The sequence below is a fragment of the Oncorhynchus keta genome, unplaced genomic scaffold (genome assembly GCF_023373465.1).
Source record: "Oncorhynchus keta strain PuntledgeMale-10-30-2019 unplaced genomic scaffold, Oket_V2 Un_scaffold_1526_pilon_pilon, whole genome shotgun sequence".
Classification (NCBI taxonomy): Eukaryota; Metazoa; Chordata; class Actinopteri; order Salmoniformes; family Salmonidae; genus Oncorhynchus; species Oncorhynchus keta.
Window position 1 is genome coordinate 649,320 of NW_026290798.1, and position 15,340 is coordinate 664,659.

General features: G+C 42.0%; 2 protein-coding genes across 3 annotated transcripts in view; one reads left to right on the top strand and one right to left on the bottom strand.

Annotated features, from left to right (window-relative positions):
* Nucleotides 1–3,077: 3,077 nt before the first annotated feature.
* LOC127927552 (casein kinase II subunit beta-like) lies at nucleotides 3,078–8,332 on the top strand. 2 transcript variants are annotated; one of them, XM_052514096.1, is made up of 8 exons: nucleotides 3,124–3,141; nucleotides 3,408–3,524; nucleotides 4,058–4,132; nucleotides 4,611–4,713; nucleotides 5,042–5,157; nucleotides 6,167–6,242; nucleotides 6,516–6,705; nucleotides 6,950–8,332. In XM_052514096.1, exons 3-8 carry the CDS (start codon nucleotides 4,061–4,063, stop codon nucleotides 7,038–7,040), a joined length of 648 nt encoding a protein of 215 aa, XP_052370056.1. In that variant the 5' UTR covers nucleotides 3,124–3,141; nucleotides 3,408–3,524; nucleotides 4,058–4,060; the 3' UTR covers nucleotides 7,041–8,332. The 2 variants fall into 2 exon arrangements, with proteins under 2 accessions (XP_052370057.1, XP_052370056.1); XM_052514097.1 differs by lacking the exon at nucleotides 3,408–3,524 and having other exon boundaries at nucleotides 3,078–3,141.
* Nucleotides 8,333–8,408: 76 nt separating this feature from the next.
* Nucleotides 8,409–15,340, bottom strand: part of LOC118375628 (uncharacterized) — a 60,215-nt gene continuing 53,283 nt past the window's right edge. Inside the window, 5 exon segments of the mRNA XM_052514087.1 lie at nucleotides 8,409–10,983; nucleotides 11,121–11,195; nucleotides 11,267–11,395; nucleotides 11,582–11,652; nucleotides 11,655–11,703. Of these exon segments, the coding sequence (XP_052370047.1) occupies nucleotides 10,954–10,983; nucleotides 11,121–11,195; nucleotides 11,267–11,395; nucleotides 11,582–11,652; nucleotides 11,655–11,703 (354 nt within the window). The 3' untranslated portion in view covers nucleotides 8,409–10,953.

The window sequence follows — 15,340 nt, forward strand, 5'->3', positions numbered from 1 at the left end:
CTTTCCCAGCGCATTGGCTTCCGGAGCCAACTGGAACTCATGTAGAGATGGGCATTCCGGCTCTTTTCAGTGAGCCTTTGGCTCTCAAACGGCTCTTTAAAAAATATATGTTTTGTATTTTTTCAAGTCAAACAGTTTGCGATAGCAATTCTAATTAAATGATTCAATTAAATCACACTCTACCCTAAACACAATGTATTTAAAAATGCATTGGTTTGTTGTGAAAAAGAATGCTATTAAACTTTTGCATTTAAAGTAGAACTTTTTAATGTATATAAGCAAAGTGCATATAAATCTAACAATTATCAACCACTATCACTAGCAGGCCTGCTAGTTTCTCAAAGCTCCACTACAGCTAGCTTCACAGTTGGGTGCACAGTTCGCATATGCCGTGGTAGGTTGTGCGTAGAACCTGCTTTATATGAGATTTTTGGGGGCAAATTCTACACTGTGCTCTAACATTGTCTACATTATTAAAATGCATCCAACTGCTACTGTGCTTCTGACTCATTTTCCAGCTGTTTTCACGGCTGTCCCTCCTCTCTCTCATGGCTGTATGAGGCATCAAAGCCAAAGGAACTGAGTAACATTAAGAAATGCTATAGATGGAAGGAATGCACTTTGGAAACCTACCAAAAAACAATTAGGCAACAACAAATTCAATCCCTTTTAGACAATTTCCTGGGTAAAACGTTCCACTGTAATAGTGAAGGTGTAAACTTGGCAGTAGAACATCTTAACAGTATATAATATCTCTCAGCTTCCCTATCAAATCTAAAAATCTCCAATAGAAAACCGAAGAAAATGAACAACAATGACAAATGGTTTGATGAAGAATGCAAAAATCTAAGAAAGAAATTGAGAAACCTGTCCATCCAAAAACATAGAGACCCGGAAATCCTGAGTCTACGCCTTCACTATGGTGAATCACTAAAACAATACAGAAATACACTACGGAAAAAGAAGGAACAGCACGTCAGAAATCAGCTCAATGTAATTGAAGAATCCATAGACCCGAACCACTTCTGGGAAAATTGGAAAACACCAAACAAACAACAACAAGAATAATTATCTATCCAAAATGGAGAAGTATGGGAAAACCACTTCTCTAATCTTTTGGCTCTATAACAAAGAGCAAAAACATATACATGATAAAATACAAATCTTAGAATCAACTATTAAAGACTACCAGAACTCACTGGATTTTCCAATTACCTTGAATGAGCTACAGGACCAAATAAAACCCTTCCAACCCAAAAAGGCCTGTGGTGTTGATGGTATCCTTAATGAAATGATCAAATATACAGACAACAAATTCCAATTGGCTAAACTAAAACTCTTTAACATCATCCTCAGCTCTGGTATCTTCCCCAATATTTGGAACCAAGGATTGATCACCCCAATCCACAAAAGTGGAGACAAATTTGGCCTCAATAACTACCGTGGGATGTGCGTCAACAGCAACCTTGGGAAAATCCTCTGCATTATCATTAACAGCAGACTCGTACATTTCCTCAATGTACTGAGCAAATGTCAAATTGGCTTTTTACCAAATTACCGTACAACAGACCATGTACTCACCCTGCACACCCTAATTGACTATCAAACAAACCAAAACAAAGGCAAAGTCTTCTCATGCTTTGTTGATTTCAAAAAAGCCTTTGACTCAATTTGGCATGAGGGTCTAGTATACAAATGGATGAAAAATTGTCAAAAAACACACACATTTCTTTCCACAGGGCCGTGGGGTGAGACAGGGATGCAGCTTAAGCCCCACCCTCTTCAACATATATATCAACAAATTGGCGCGGGCACTAGAAGAACAGTCTGCAGCACCCGGCCTCACCCAACTAGAATCTGAAGTCAAATGTCTACTGTTTGCTGATGATCTGGTGCTTCTGTCACCAACCAAGGAGGGCCTACAGCAGATATTCTGCACAGATTCTGCCAGCCCTGACAGTAAATCTCAGTAAGAACAAAATGATGGTGTTCCAAAAATGGTCCAGTCACCAGGACCACAAATAAAAATTCCATCTAGACACCGTTGCCCGAGAGCACACAAAAAAACTATACATACCTTGGCCTAAACATCAGCGCCACAGGTAACTTCCACAAAGCTGTGAACGATCTGAGAGACAATGCAAGAAGGGCATTCTATGCCATCAAAAGGAACATAAAATTCAACATACCAATTATGAACTGGCTAAAAATACTTGAATCAGTCATAGAACCCTTTGTCCAAGATTTCAATAAATGGGACAAACACCAAATTGAGACTCTGCATGCAGAATTCTGCAAAAATATCCTCTCTGTACAACGTAGAACACCAAATAATGCATGCAGAGCAGAATTCGTCCGATACCCACTTATTATCAAAATCCAGAAATCCAGCCATCACCTACAGAGAGATGAACCTGGAGAAGAGTCCCCTAAGCAAGCTGGTCCTGGTGCTCTGTTCACAAACAGACCCCACAGAGCCCCAGGACAGCAACACAATTAGACCCAACCTAATCATGAGAAAACAAAAAGATAATTACTTGACACATTGGAAAGATTTAACAAAAAAACAGAGCAAACTAGAATGCTATTTGGCTCTAAACAGAGAGTACCCAGTGGCAGAATACCTGACCACTGTGACTGACCCAAATGTAAGGAAAGCTTTGACTATGTACAGACTCAGTGAGCATAGCCTTGCTATTGAGAAAGGCCGCCGTAGGCAGACATGGCTCTCAAGAGAAGACAGGCTATGTGCACACTGCCCACAAAATGAGGTGGAAACTGAGCTGCACTTCCTAACCTTCTGCCCAATGTATGACCATATTAGAGACACATATTTCCCTCAGATTACACAGATCCACAAAGAATTCGAAAACACACCCAATTTTGATAAACTCCCATGTACATAATATGACATTTGTAATGTCTTCATTCTTTTGAAACTTCTGTATGTGTAATGTTTACTGTTGATTTGTATTGTTTATTTCACTTTTGTATATTATCTACCTCAGTTGCTTTGGCAATGTTAAAACATGTTTCCCATGCCAATAAAGCCCCTTGAATTGAATTGAGTTGGCTCGGCCCTCCCTCACGCATCTTTGGTTCATTGGTTGACACTACGTGTCTGATTGACAGGAACAACAGGTGAGGCTGTTAGTCTTAGCACAGTCAGAACGAAAGTATGCGCTTGAGCATTTAGGCCTATATCGTAAAAATAAAAATAAATCGTTATTTGAATTAGTTAATTCTATTAATTTAAATCTTTGTATTATTAATATCTTATTTTTTTTTAAATATTTGTATAAATAGATTGGGCTCTTCTGATATGCTCTTAGAGCCGACTCGTTCGCGAACGAGCCATCACTAATACTCGCGGTTTGACTGAAACAACAAACTGTTCATCAACACAGGTCGGAGAAGCCGAAGATTCCACCGGAAGTAGCATTCTTGTTTACAGCAGTTAGCTAAGGTGTTAGCTAGTTAGCAAAGTAGCTACCGGTATATATATCTAGCTAACATAAAAGAGGGTGAGTAAACGTGTGCTGACACAACACATTTGGTTTTACACAGTACTAAATTCATTGTTTACTTTCAAATCAGTATGTATTTCATGCGTGTGGAAAATGTCCGTTACCTAGCTAACGTTATTAAACTAATGTAACTAGCTAGTAAACACGGGGTTAGCTAGCTAGTGTTATCAATGTAGCTAACGTTAGCTAGCTTGAGTTCTTTATGCATAATTTGACTAATAACAATAGGTTTTTGCTCTAGCGCAGTACTAACACATCTGGGCTTGATGATTTGATGAATTAGCTAGCTAACATCTGGGGCAGAAATAAAGCCTGCAGTGTGCACATACTTCAGGTCCCTGGATCAGAATGGAATACACCACTAGCTACTACATCACATTTTATTGGTCACGTACACATGGTTAGCAGATGTTATTGCGAGTGTAGCGAAATGCTTAGCCCAGCTAGCTTTATATTCTAGTACTACAATGGAAATTCTGAAATACATGTAATTTTTGCATGCCGTTGCACCATCACCCCCACTTGTTCAGAGGATGAGCAGCTCGGAGGAGGTGTCCTGGATCTCCTGGTTCTGTGGCCTGAGGGGGAATGAGTTTTTCTGTGAGGTGAGTAGATAGCTAGTTATGTCAGAACATCAAAGCATGAGAAGGACAGACAGGGGAAATACTATTGCTCTGACTTAGCCAACTGTTTGTGAAGCTAGTTGATCCTTTGAAATACAGAATGAACTGTTACAACTACCAGCCAAATATACCCAAAACACAGATGGAGAATTCCATGTGAAAGAGGACCAAAACACAGTGTTTAAAGTCGTGGGGTGGTTTTGTATTGGTGCCAGTGTGTAACCGTGACATAAGCTTGTTATGGCGTGGTGGTAGCTTCTGATATTCCAGCACAGTGCACCGTGTAGGCTACGTTGCTTAATTCTACCTTTAACTCTTCTGCTTGTCTTAATTGCCAATACTGAAGTAATCCCTTTAACCTGTTATGCAATTGACCAACCTTGGCCAATTCATAAAGAGTAGTAGACTGTGTTTGGCAGCTGAAAGCTACTAACCATGTTGATCCATTCCACTTTACCAGGTTGATGAGGACTACATTCAGGACAAGTTTAACCTGACAGGGCTCAATGAGCAGGTGCCTCACTACCGCCAGGCCCTTGACATGATCCTGGACCTGGAACCAGGTGAGCTCATCACTACACCGTCTGGCATGACTTCACACTGACACTTCCTATAGGCTAATTTATCACTTCTGTTTGTATTTACAAGTGCCTTTCAAAAGACACAAGGACACAGTACTGTGACTACATACTTTGATTCAGTGCATCTATAGGTTGAAGTCTACCTTGTGTTGATCTGAAAGCCTGACTTATGTGTTTGTATAAAGACAGGAAAGACCTGCAGATGCTATAATGCTGCCTCCCAGTGCTTTATTCATGCACCATGTCACTATAGGCTTCTGTGTACCTTGTGTGTTGATCTGAAAGCCTCACTGTCATGTCTGTCTGTCAGATGAGGAGTTGGAGGACAACCCCAACCAGAGTGACCTGATAGAGCAGGCAGCAGAGATGCTGTACGGGCTGATCCACGCACGCTACATCCTCACCAACAGAGGCATCGCTCAGATGGTAGTAAACCCTAGATCTGTATATATTGTTCTGGAGTTTGGATAATCTCTATATCAGTGGTCTCCAACAGGTAGACTGTGAGCTACCAGTAGCTCGCAGCCCACCTAGGAGTAGCTCGCCAATCAATTCTGAAATTACATGCATTTTCTTCATGTGTTCCGTGGCAAACTGTCATAAATGTAAAGCTCCCGGGTATCAAAGCCACAGTGACATTGTCCAACCCCTAGTTAGCCACTATTGGCTTAAAAAGCCACGCGTAACACAATCTGCCAATTTAATTTCCAGCAATATTGCCCCTGTCTGTTTAGGGCGCTCATTTGTCTGAGTCTGTGTGTAGCTAGATAGCGACCGGAAGTCTTTTGGGTAGACTGAAAAAACGTTCAATTAAATGCATATTGCAAAGTAGGCTTATCTGACAGAACTATCATGATGATTATTTGTATCAATGAGGTGCTGATTTGTTTTGCAAACTCTGTCATGACGTGCTGCAGCAATAGGTAACAGCAGCAACATCACTAGACTGACACATTCCTCTCTTGCGAGATGTGCAATTAAAGGGTACATTACACTCAAATTAAAATGTTTGTTTTTTTCCTAGACCTCAAAGGGTCTTCTCATGTGATTTTAAGCTTTGACATGGACTCAGAACATCCATTTTCCATCTTTCTCTATGAACAATTGTGATATTGAGCAAATGTAAAAATTAAAAATAAATCTCAAACCAGGAGAAATAAAACAGCAAAGAGAATTCAGGAACGTTTTAGTGGGCCCACTTAGTTGTCTATTAACCGTTATTTTGCCAGGTATATTGACAAAACAACTATTTGAAAGCTATAAAATAAAAATGTAGCTTGTGACCTGCTTCATTTTTTTTGTTTTAAGTAGCTCGTGCTAAAAAAGGTTGGAGACCCCTATTCTAAATTCTACCTGTCCGTTTATGTAGTTAGTTTGGCCTTCTTGGACTAGCTGTGTGACCATGTTACACACTGAAATAGTTTTTGGTTTGCAGCTGGATAAGTACCAACAAGGGGACTTTGGCTATTGCCCAAGAGTGTACTGTGAGAATCAACCCATGCTTCCTATTGGTGAGTTTGACTTTAATGTATTCATACTCCTGTTCATTTACAGAACATGCCTCTTCTCTTTTCATGGAATTGAACCATTTCTCTCCAGTCACATTTTGAACTATATCACAGATTGTCAGCAGTATTTCACACAGGTCTGAGGGAATCTTCAAAAAGATTACTCTTGCTTGCACAGTAAATATATTTGATCAATATTTAATTGCCAGCTGACAGCAGAATAGATGTCTGTGCCCTCAGCGGTGTTACATAATGTTGATCTCTCCTCTCCCATAGGTCTGTCAGACATCCCAGGTGAGGCGATGGTGAAGCTGTATTGTCCAAAGTGCATGGATGTGTACACCCCCAAGTCCTCCCGGCACCACCACACGGACGGGGCCTACTTTGGGACAGGCTTCCCCCACATGCTATTTATGGTGCACCCAGAGTACCGGCCAAAACGACCTGCCAACCAGTTTGTGCCAAGGTTTATTTCTATAATTATCTTTATCTTTGCAAATTCATCAAGATGCTCTGTTTACCCCATTTGATTTGTTCGTGTTATTACTTAATTCATGTTCAGCTGGGAACTGTAACAAAAACCATTTGCTTGATTTGAAGATGACATTTTTTTCCCTCGGTAAGGAGATTGAGACATGTTAGCATAATGGCAGCCTTCTACAATCCACACTGTTATTGTGTTGTAATATTTAGTTATTGTTTTTTCTCAGGCTATATGGCTTCAAGATCCACCCCATGGCTTATCAACTCCAACTCCAGGCTGCCTCCAGCTTCAAGAGTCCTGTGAAGGCTATTCGCTAGAACTTACACACCCGGCCGGGAAAGAGACATTTTGACTTGGTTGGAATGAAAGAAGTGGATTATGTAGCTCAATAAAGGCTTGTTAAAAACACATTCTGACAGATACAATACATACATGTAGATCAGGGATGGGAAACTCCAGTCATTGTAGGTCGCAGTATTACCCTTCATAGCAAACACAGCTGATTCAACACATTGTATTCTAAACTGATGATCATAATGAGTTAATTATTGGAGTCAGGTGTGTTAGCTGCAGCAAAAATATGGCACCAATCAGGCCCCAGAAGGACTGGAGTTGACCATCCCTGATGTAGTTAATGTCGACGTCCGGACCAGGCCATCATCTGTTACACAGGATGCTCTTTGGTGATTGTCTCCCTCTGTGCTTTAGCCGATCATAACCCTACTGACTACAATCGTGCAACTCTTCCCCTCTCCTTGACAGGACCCAATCTTTCAAACCTGTTTTCAGTTTGGCTCGCTAAGGCAGGGTTTTCCAAACTCAGTCCTGAGGCCCCCCTCAGGTGCACGTTTTGGTTTTTGCCCAATTCTGATCTTTTGCCCACGTATTGTCAAAAGAGCTGATGTGATTGGTCAGAGTTGGGCAGCCTGTGTGAGCACATCCTAATACCTGTTGTCACACTACCATGCTGACCTGCACAGTATTGGGCTGGCTCAGATACATTCTCTACGTGGTTGCCTTTCCTGCATGGTTCCATTACCGAGGGTGGACACAACTTAGCAGTGTGAAAAGGCTGATATAAAACGATCTTCAATGATTGTTCATATCCAGATGATTGGCTGAGAATCCAATTAACAACCAGTTTGATATGTATTATAGATTCTGCACAAATTACATTTAAGACAAGAGTTTATTAGATGTATAAGATATGTTCTCAGGGTGAATGGCAACATGGGTTTGCTTTGTGCTGACATAAAATACCAGTGCTGGGACACTCACTGTCCCAAAGTGAAAATGTTGGGCCACTTAAGCCATCATTAGTTGTGAACATGTCCATGACAGCAGAGTTGTCTCTTGACTGGACACTGAGACGCATGGTTTCTCTTGCATTGGTCTGTTACAATATTAAGTGGTATTGAACACACAGGTGGATGTCTTTCATGTTGATAACCTATAGCTACAAACAGTTTACATTATGGTACTACATTTTACATTAATAATGTTTTTCTTTCAGTCTACAATTCCAGTGGTAATGCTATTATTGATTTTCTGAAGTCTGTATGCAAGCATCTGGAATTAAGAGTTTTTAATAAAATTGTATTTCTTACAATTCTATTGGTCACCTTTTATTAAAACATGTTCTTACTGTGACTGAAATCCTGCTCAGACAGACACTACACACCACCTGATAATTCATCCTGATTTTATTTAATTTTAAAGACAGGGATATGTCACAAAAGCAATAAGTTTACATATCTAAAAGCGAATGCTTCCGCTGAGATTCTAGTTTATGACCTCAAGATCTTTCGAGCTAATAGTTTGTGCCACCTTCACAAACTTCTTCAGAGGGGAAGAAAGGTCTGCTACCAATTGTCATTCTCTAAAAGGGTTCTCATACAAGTATCTTTATCTGATCTACAAAAGGACAGGGTACAGCAACTGGTAGAGGAATCTACTATAAAACAGGTGGTAAGAAAGATTTACAAACTAGATGATTATTCTGAATGTGACTGTGTCTAAAAGCCTGCGAACAGGCGTGTTTTAAAAACATCCCAGTACAAAGAATCACATGAAACAGTCTCTACTTTACAAAGAAATTATGGTAGAACATGTACAAAAGGACTAAATATGTTCCCCTGTATGAAAGAAAAGCCACACACTGGGACAGCTGCCTTTTGATAGTGATAAATACATCTTGCACAGGAACTACTGTGTTTAAGAGCTCAGAATCATTTGGACCCATCTGCAGGGCTAGAATGTACATCAAGACTGAACATTCTTCATACAATCATATACAGAAGGGTTTTGTCCTGCAGTATTGATAAAGACATAAAACCTGAGAAACAGACTAAAGCATTGTTTCATCAAATCAACAACAACAGGTTTGAAAATCAATCACGTTTCTATCTAAAATCATTTTCAGGGACAAAACACGGCAGGACTTTCCATTGCTCTCACATCAGACTGCATGGGGCAGTCCTAGAGGTCAATGGTGTGTTAAAAGAGGAACAAGAAACAATGCTGAATATGTACTGGGAAACATAGGGTCACTCCCATTGCTCTCACATCAGACTGCATGGGGCAGTCCTAGAGGTCAATGGTGTGTTAAAAGAGGAACAAGAAACAATGCTGAATATGTACTGGGAAACATAGGGTCACTCCCATTGCTCTCACATCAGACTGCATGGGGCAGTCCTAGAGGTCAATGGTGTGTTAAAAGAGGAAGAAGAAACAATGCTGAATATGTACTGGGAAACATAGGGCCACTCCCATTGCTCTCACATCAGACTGCATGGGGCAGTCCTAGAGGTCAATGGTGTGTTAAAAGAGGAACAAGAAACAATGCTGAATATGTACTGGGAAACATAGGGTCACTCCCATTGCTCTCACATCAGACTGCATGGGGCAGTCCTAGAGGTCAATGGTGTGTTAAAAGAGGAAGAAGAAACAATGCTGAATATGTACTGGGAAACATAGGGCCACTCCCAAATTCAAGCTGTAAAAAAAAAAAAAAAGACAATATTGATATGAGAAGCTACTATTGAGTAGGATATGAACTTCAATAACTTAAACACCTCGTTTTGTACAAATACTATAAAAGCAGTAATGCTATAAAATAGAGTAAACATTTCAAAACAGATAGTTGTCATCACGTCAAAGTTTATACCGAGGGTCATCGTGGCCTGACATAGTAGTATTACACATGTTAACATGGCTGGTTAAGTAAGAGATATTTTACCTGAGCAGAGAACAAAACCAAAACAGACATGGTTGTTGGAGTATGCAATATCTTTGTTCAATACTTTTAAGTGAGGTATGTCATTTCAATTTTAATATTCAATAAAAAAAAAGAATATTCCTCAATTATAAACATAAACTCAAAGGAGTTATCCCTTTCCAAAAATACATCTAGTTTCTGTCCAGCATCTTAATCTGATTGAAAAAGTCTGATAATGTTATTACTTAAAGCCCAGTTGAAAACAGTGCATTTCTGTCAAAATGAGCATGTTAAAGGGAGACTCAGTAAAATGCCTCGACCAGCACCGCAGATACTGAGATGAGCGAGACGCAAGACTTTGCTCTCACACAGTATCTGCGCATGTGCACGGGTTCACTTCACTCTGTTCACAGCGTTGGAACCATGGCACCAAAACAGCAGAGAAGTCGAGCCTCTTGCTTCAACGCTCTTAGTTGTTTGGCTGAAATTGACCCACTACGCTGTTTACTTTCTGCATCTGCGTCATATCGCTGAGTCCACACTTAAACTCAATGATACAGTAGTAGCAATACAAACGACAGAAAAATATGTTGTAAATAAACATTTAAAAGAAAATGACCTAAATGCTCTTAGAACTGAAATGGTTCATCTTTCCTACTATAATAATTTAAAAAAGAGTAATTTGGCGAAATATGAGGTTTGAGTGGAATAAACCAAAATGAAGCCACCATACAGTCAGAACAGCAGTATGGAAAGAGAGGACACAATAGGCTTTCTCCCTGGCCTGTTCATATCCCACTGGTCAGGGAGACACCAGGATGCATCCCAAATGGCACCATATTCCCTTTTATGCACCACCACAGTGGTTCTGGAGGGGACCAGTCAGGACACAATGTCCGTATGGGTTGAGGAGGTGGGGGTGGCTCTGGGACAGGGAGGTTAGTCTGTACTACAAAGCTCTGGTGTCTTGAGCATCAGATCCATAGGGCTCCCTGACTGTGTGTTGATCTGAATCACATTGCTGTTGCTCCGCCATCACTTCCCTGCAGGAGACAAAGCTTCAGTTAATCTCCACCTAGCTGGTTGTACACATTATGACAAAAATGTGTCACAGAGAAGCATTGTGTTTGACCAGGCCTTGGTGTGTGTAGAAGGAGCCGTCATAGACACCGTACTGTACCTGGTCATCCTCTGAGTCGGCAGTGATGACGATCCTCTTCTCCACTCTGGTCGCTGACGCTCCTCCTTTCACCACCTGGGACAAGATAAATAGTCAGAGGCCATGACACAGCTGAGGTGTGTGTGCGGTCTATGGTGTACCCTTACCTTGGAGATGTGAGTGGTGGTGGTAGTAATGGAGGTGCCACTGGTTTCCCTGCTGCTCTCTGAGGTAATGGACTGAATGCTGCTCAGTGCTGTGGCCTCTTTCCCCCAGTCTGTCCCATCAACTGACACCTGAGAGGAAACAAACAGAAATAATGGCTCCATGGTAACACCTCAGTCATAGGTGCACTGTACTGAACGTTTCAGAATGAAATGCCATGTATAGATCCCTGAACACGGCCCTGATTGTACCCTGTGGAGGTGGAACCACAGAGTTCCCCAGCTGTAGCATCATCTATATGATCATGGGTTGGCTACCTCTGCAGACTCGTAGCTGATAGTCTGGGTCTGAGCGATAGGGACATCCTTAGTGGAGACGTCAGTAGGGAGGAGATGGACACGTCTGTGATGGTGACTGTCTGGGTCTGCACCAGAGGGGGCTGGGGTGGGAGGAGAACACACTCCAGTCAGTTTGACTGAACGTTGCACATCGACATGAGAAGAGCCGACATGGTTCCTTTCTTCTATACATGTCAAACAGACATATAGGCTCTATATCATATCATTATATCTGAACCTTACATGATGTTGTGTCCAGTGTTTATATACATTATTGGTTGTGCCCAATTGAACATTGCACAGCTGTAACTTTCCAATGTTTCATCAACCACGCCCCTCAAACCACACCTCTCTTTTCATTCACAACTGATTGGGTCCCTCGTTCCCACTCCCCATTCTAGTTTTACCAAGATGTCCTTCCCACCACCACGAGGTTTGAGAGAGAAAGACAATTCATCTAGTGTGTGTCAGAGAGAGAAAGACAGTTCATCTAGTGTGTATCAGAGAGAGAAAGACAATTCATCTAGTGTGTGTCAGAGAGAGAAAGACGATTCATCTAGTGTGTGTCAGAGAGAGAAAGACAATTCATCTAGTGTGTGTCAGAGAGAGAAAGACAATTCATCTAGTGTGTCAGAAAGAGAAATACAATTAATCTTGTGTGTCAGAGAGAGAAAGACAATTAATATTGTGTGTCAGAGAGAGAAAGACAATTCATCTAGTGTGTGTCAGAGAGAGAAAGACAATTCATCTAGTGTGTGTCAGAGAGAGAAAGACAATTAATCTAGTGTGTCAGAGAGAGAAAGACAATTCATCTAGTGTGTGTCAGAGAGAGAAAGACAATTAATCTTGTGTGTCAGAGAGAGAAAGACAATTCATCTAGTGTGTGTCAGAGAGAGAAAGACAATTCATCTAGTGTGTCAGAAAGAGAAATACAATTAATCTTGTGTGTCAGAGAGAGAAAGACAATTAATATTGTGTGTCAGAGAGAGAAAGACAATTCATCTAGTGTGTGTCAGAGAGAGAAAGACAATTCATCTAGTGTGTGTCAGAGAGAGAAAGACAATTCATCTAGTGTGTGTCAGAGAGAGAAAGACAATTCATCTAGTGTGTCAGAAAGAGAAATACAATTAATCTTGTGTGTCAGAGAGAGAAAGACAATTAATATTGTGTGTCAGACAGAGAAAGACAATTCATCTAGTGTGTGTCAGAGAGAGAAAGACAATTCATCTAGTGTGTGTCAGAGAGAGAAAGACAATTCATCTAGTGTGTGTCAGAGAGAGAAAGACAATTCATCTAGTGTGTCAGTCAGAGAGAAAAGACAATTCATCTAGTGTGTCAGAGAGAGAAAGACAATTCATATTGTGTCAGAGAGAAAGACAATTCATCTTGTGTCAGAGAGAGAAAGACAATTCATCTAGTGTGTGTCAGAGAGTGTGTGAGAAAGACAATTCATCTAGTGTGTGTCAGAGAGAGAAAGACAATTCATCTAGTGTGTGTCAGAGAGAAAGACAATTCATATGTGTGTCAGAGAGAAAGACAATTCATCTAGACAATTCATCTAGTGTGTCAGAGAGAAAGACAATTCATCTAGTGTGTCAGAGAGAGCGCTTGAAAGAGAGGAATAGCGACACGGTCCTTATCTCTTCCCATCACCCCCAACACCAGAGAAAACACCATCACTGTGCACCACCTCTGCAGCCGGCTCTAGCAGAACTCAACCATCCTGACCAACACCAGTATGACTAGAGTACAGATTCAGTGTTTACAGTTTGGATTCCTTGTAGCCATGCTGCAGAAGGGTGAGTGTACACTGTCCCCCATGGAATCACCCAGACAGAGCAGAGGACAGGCAGAGTACAGGTACAGGACAGGCAGAGGAGTCAATCAACAGGAGCTGGTCAGGGCAGAGGGAGGGCTACCTGGAAACAGCGTATGACATGGGGAACACCGCTCACGAAATAGGAGTGTGGGAGGCTCCAGTTATCCTCCCAGACTGCTCCCCCTTGACCCTGGGTCTGCCGGCTCCTCCTCCTCCAGCACTGTACCCTGGAGCTGATAGGAGTGGGGCAGCTGTGCCCTCTCCACCTCAACGACAGGTACGTGGCTGGTGGTGGCCCCAGAGCTAACATGCTCATCATCCTGATCACATGGCCCTGCCACCCCAGGTGCATCATGGGATTTGGAGTCAACCCTATCAGGCCCAGTTTCTGTGCTAGCAGGGCTGGGGCTGAGCCCCCGATGGTCTTACAGTGCTGCTGGACTCGTCCTGTTGTAGCGCTGTCTTAGTGTCCAGCTCTTCCCTTATAGGAGTAATACACACTCTAGAGGAAAGACACAGCACACATATATCCACTGTGTGAACAACAGCAGGGAATGAAACAATGTTTTCCACCATCAAACATGTTCAGCAAGAATTTATTGCATTTTTGGGGGGGGGTCAAAATTGATTGTCAAAGGGGCATGCAGCAGGACAAAATATATTGCAGTTGACAAGAGTGTTTTACCAAATACCAGTGAACGAAACATAGGTCATGTATACTATAACATTTGATCAAGCTGCCCCAAAGTTACCTCGTCAGTGTTAGATGTGCCTAAAAAAAAATAAGTGAATTGTGATGAGGTATACACTGTATAGTCAAAAATACACTGTAGCTGTCCACTAGTGCAGGGTTCATGTGCTTTTGTAGAAGACTTCATACATGAAATACCACAACACGCCACTAACTAATCCTACTATGACATATGACAACATTGATGTCTGTCTGGATGTGTACAAAAACACCTTCTATTGGTGGAACCTGCACATATCAAAACTGTTCCTACTGTAAAAAGCCACCTGACAACTGTCATTGTCAGACGCACCTCGTCTAGTCCAGATAATCAGATATACAAAAACAGAAGTGGGGTCATCGTCAAGTCTTTAAACTTTTTAGGAAGGAGCAACAGTCTGTAGGAACAGTCAGGAAGAGTTGGGGAGGGGGGGACTGAGCAAGATACACAGGAAGTAAGAGTCACATGACAGGAAGCAGCTTCTGAAGTAGAAGAAGATGATGATGAAGAGCTGTGATGAAGAAGAGAAGAAGAAGGAGCTAGAGGTTGATGGCCTGCCTACACACATCCCTCTCTCTGGTCCTCTCCCTCTGGGCTGGCTCGAGGGCCCCTAGGATGCCACCTCAGCTGCGTTTAGAGTAGAAGTCTTGCAGGGGCCACGCGGAAGGCGGATGGCGAACTGAGGGGAGAAGGGTGAGGGTGGAGAGGGGGAGAGAGATGAGAGAGGTAGGGGATGTTGAAATGTCTGATGTAGGGTAATGGATAGGAAGGCTATGCAAAGCTGTGTCATGGTCTAAGAGAGGAAGAATGGAGAACGCATGTCTGAGTTGGACTAGGTGGTTATGGGTAACCTGTGGGCCTTCAGACTCTTCAGTTGTGGGCTTGGGGACAGGAGTATCAGTACACGGAATAGCAAAGCAAAGTGAGAAAAAGGAAGTGTGGGAAAGCAGAGTTAGGGAAAGAGGGGCAGTATTTGGGAGGAGGCAGGATGGAGAACATGAAGCAGAAAACAAGCACATCACTGAGGGAAAGAGGAGACAGGAGGACGAGCACACAGGTCAACTCTTCTACTCCAAGGTCATGATCTTCAAGTCACAGGGTCATGCAGTTTCTCTGTCCAATCAGGTCTGGTTGTCATGCACTGAGGGGAGGGTCAGACTAAGGGACAGCCAATGAATGAGGAGGTAA

What these genes read in the sequence shown, in the direction of transcription:
- LOC127927552 (XM_052514097.1), top strand. Translation starts at nt 4,061, where the DNA reads ATGAGCAGCTCGGAGGAGGTGTCCTGGATCTCCTGGTTCTGTGGCCTG. An exon ending in GGAATGAGTTTTTCTGTGAG is followed by an intron (nt 4,133 to 4,610) that starts GTGAGTAGATAG and finishes CCACTTTACCAG; the next exon opens with GTTGATGAGGACTACATTCA. An exon ending in TCAACCCATGCTTCCTATTG is followed by an intron (nt 6,243 to 6,515) that starts GTGAGTTTGACT and finishes CCTCTCCCATAG; the next exon opens with GTCTGTCAGACATCCCAGGT.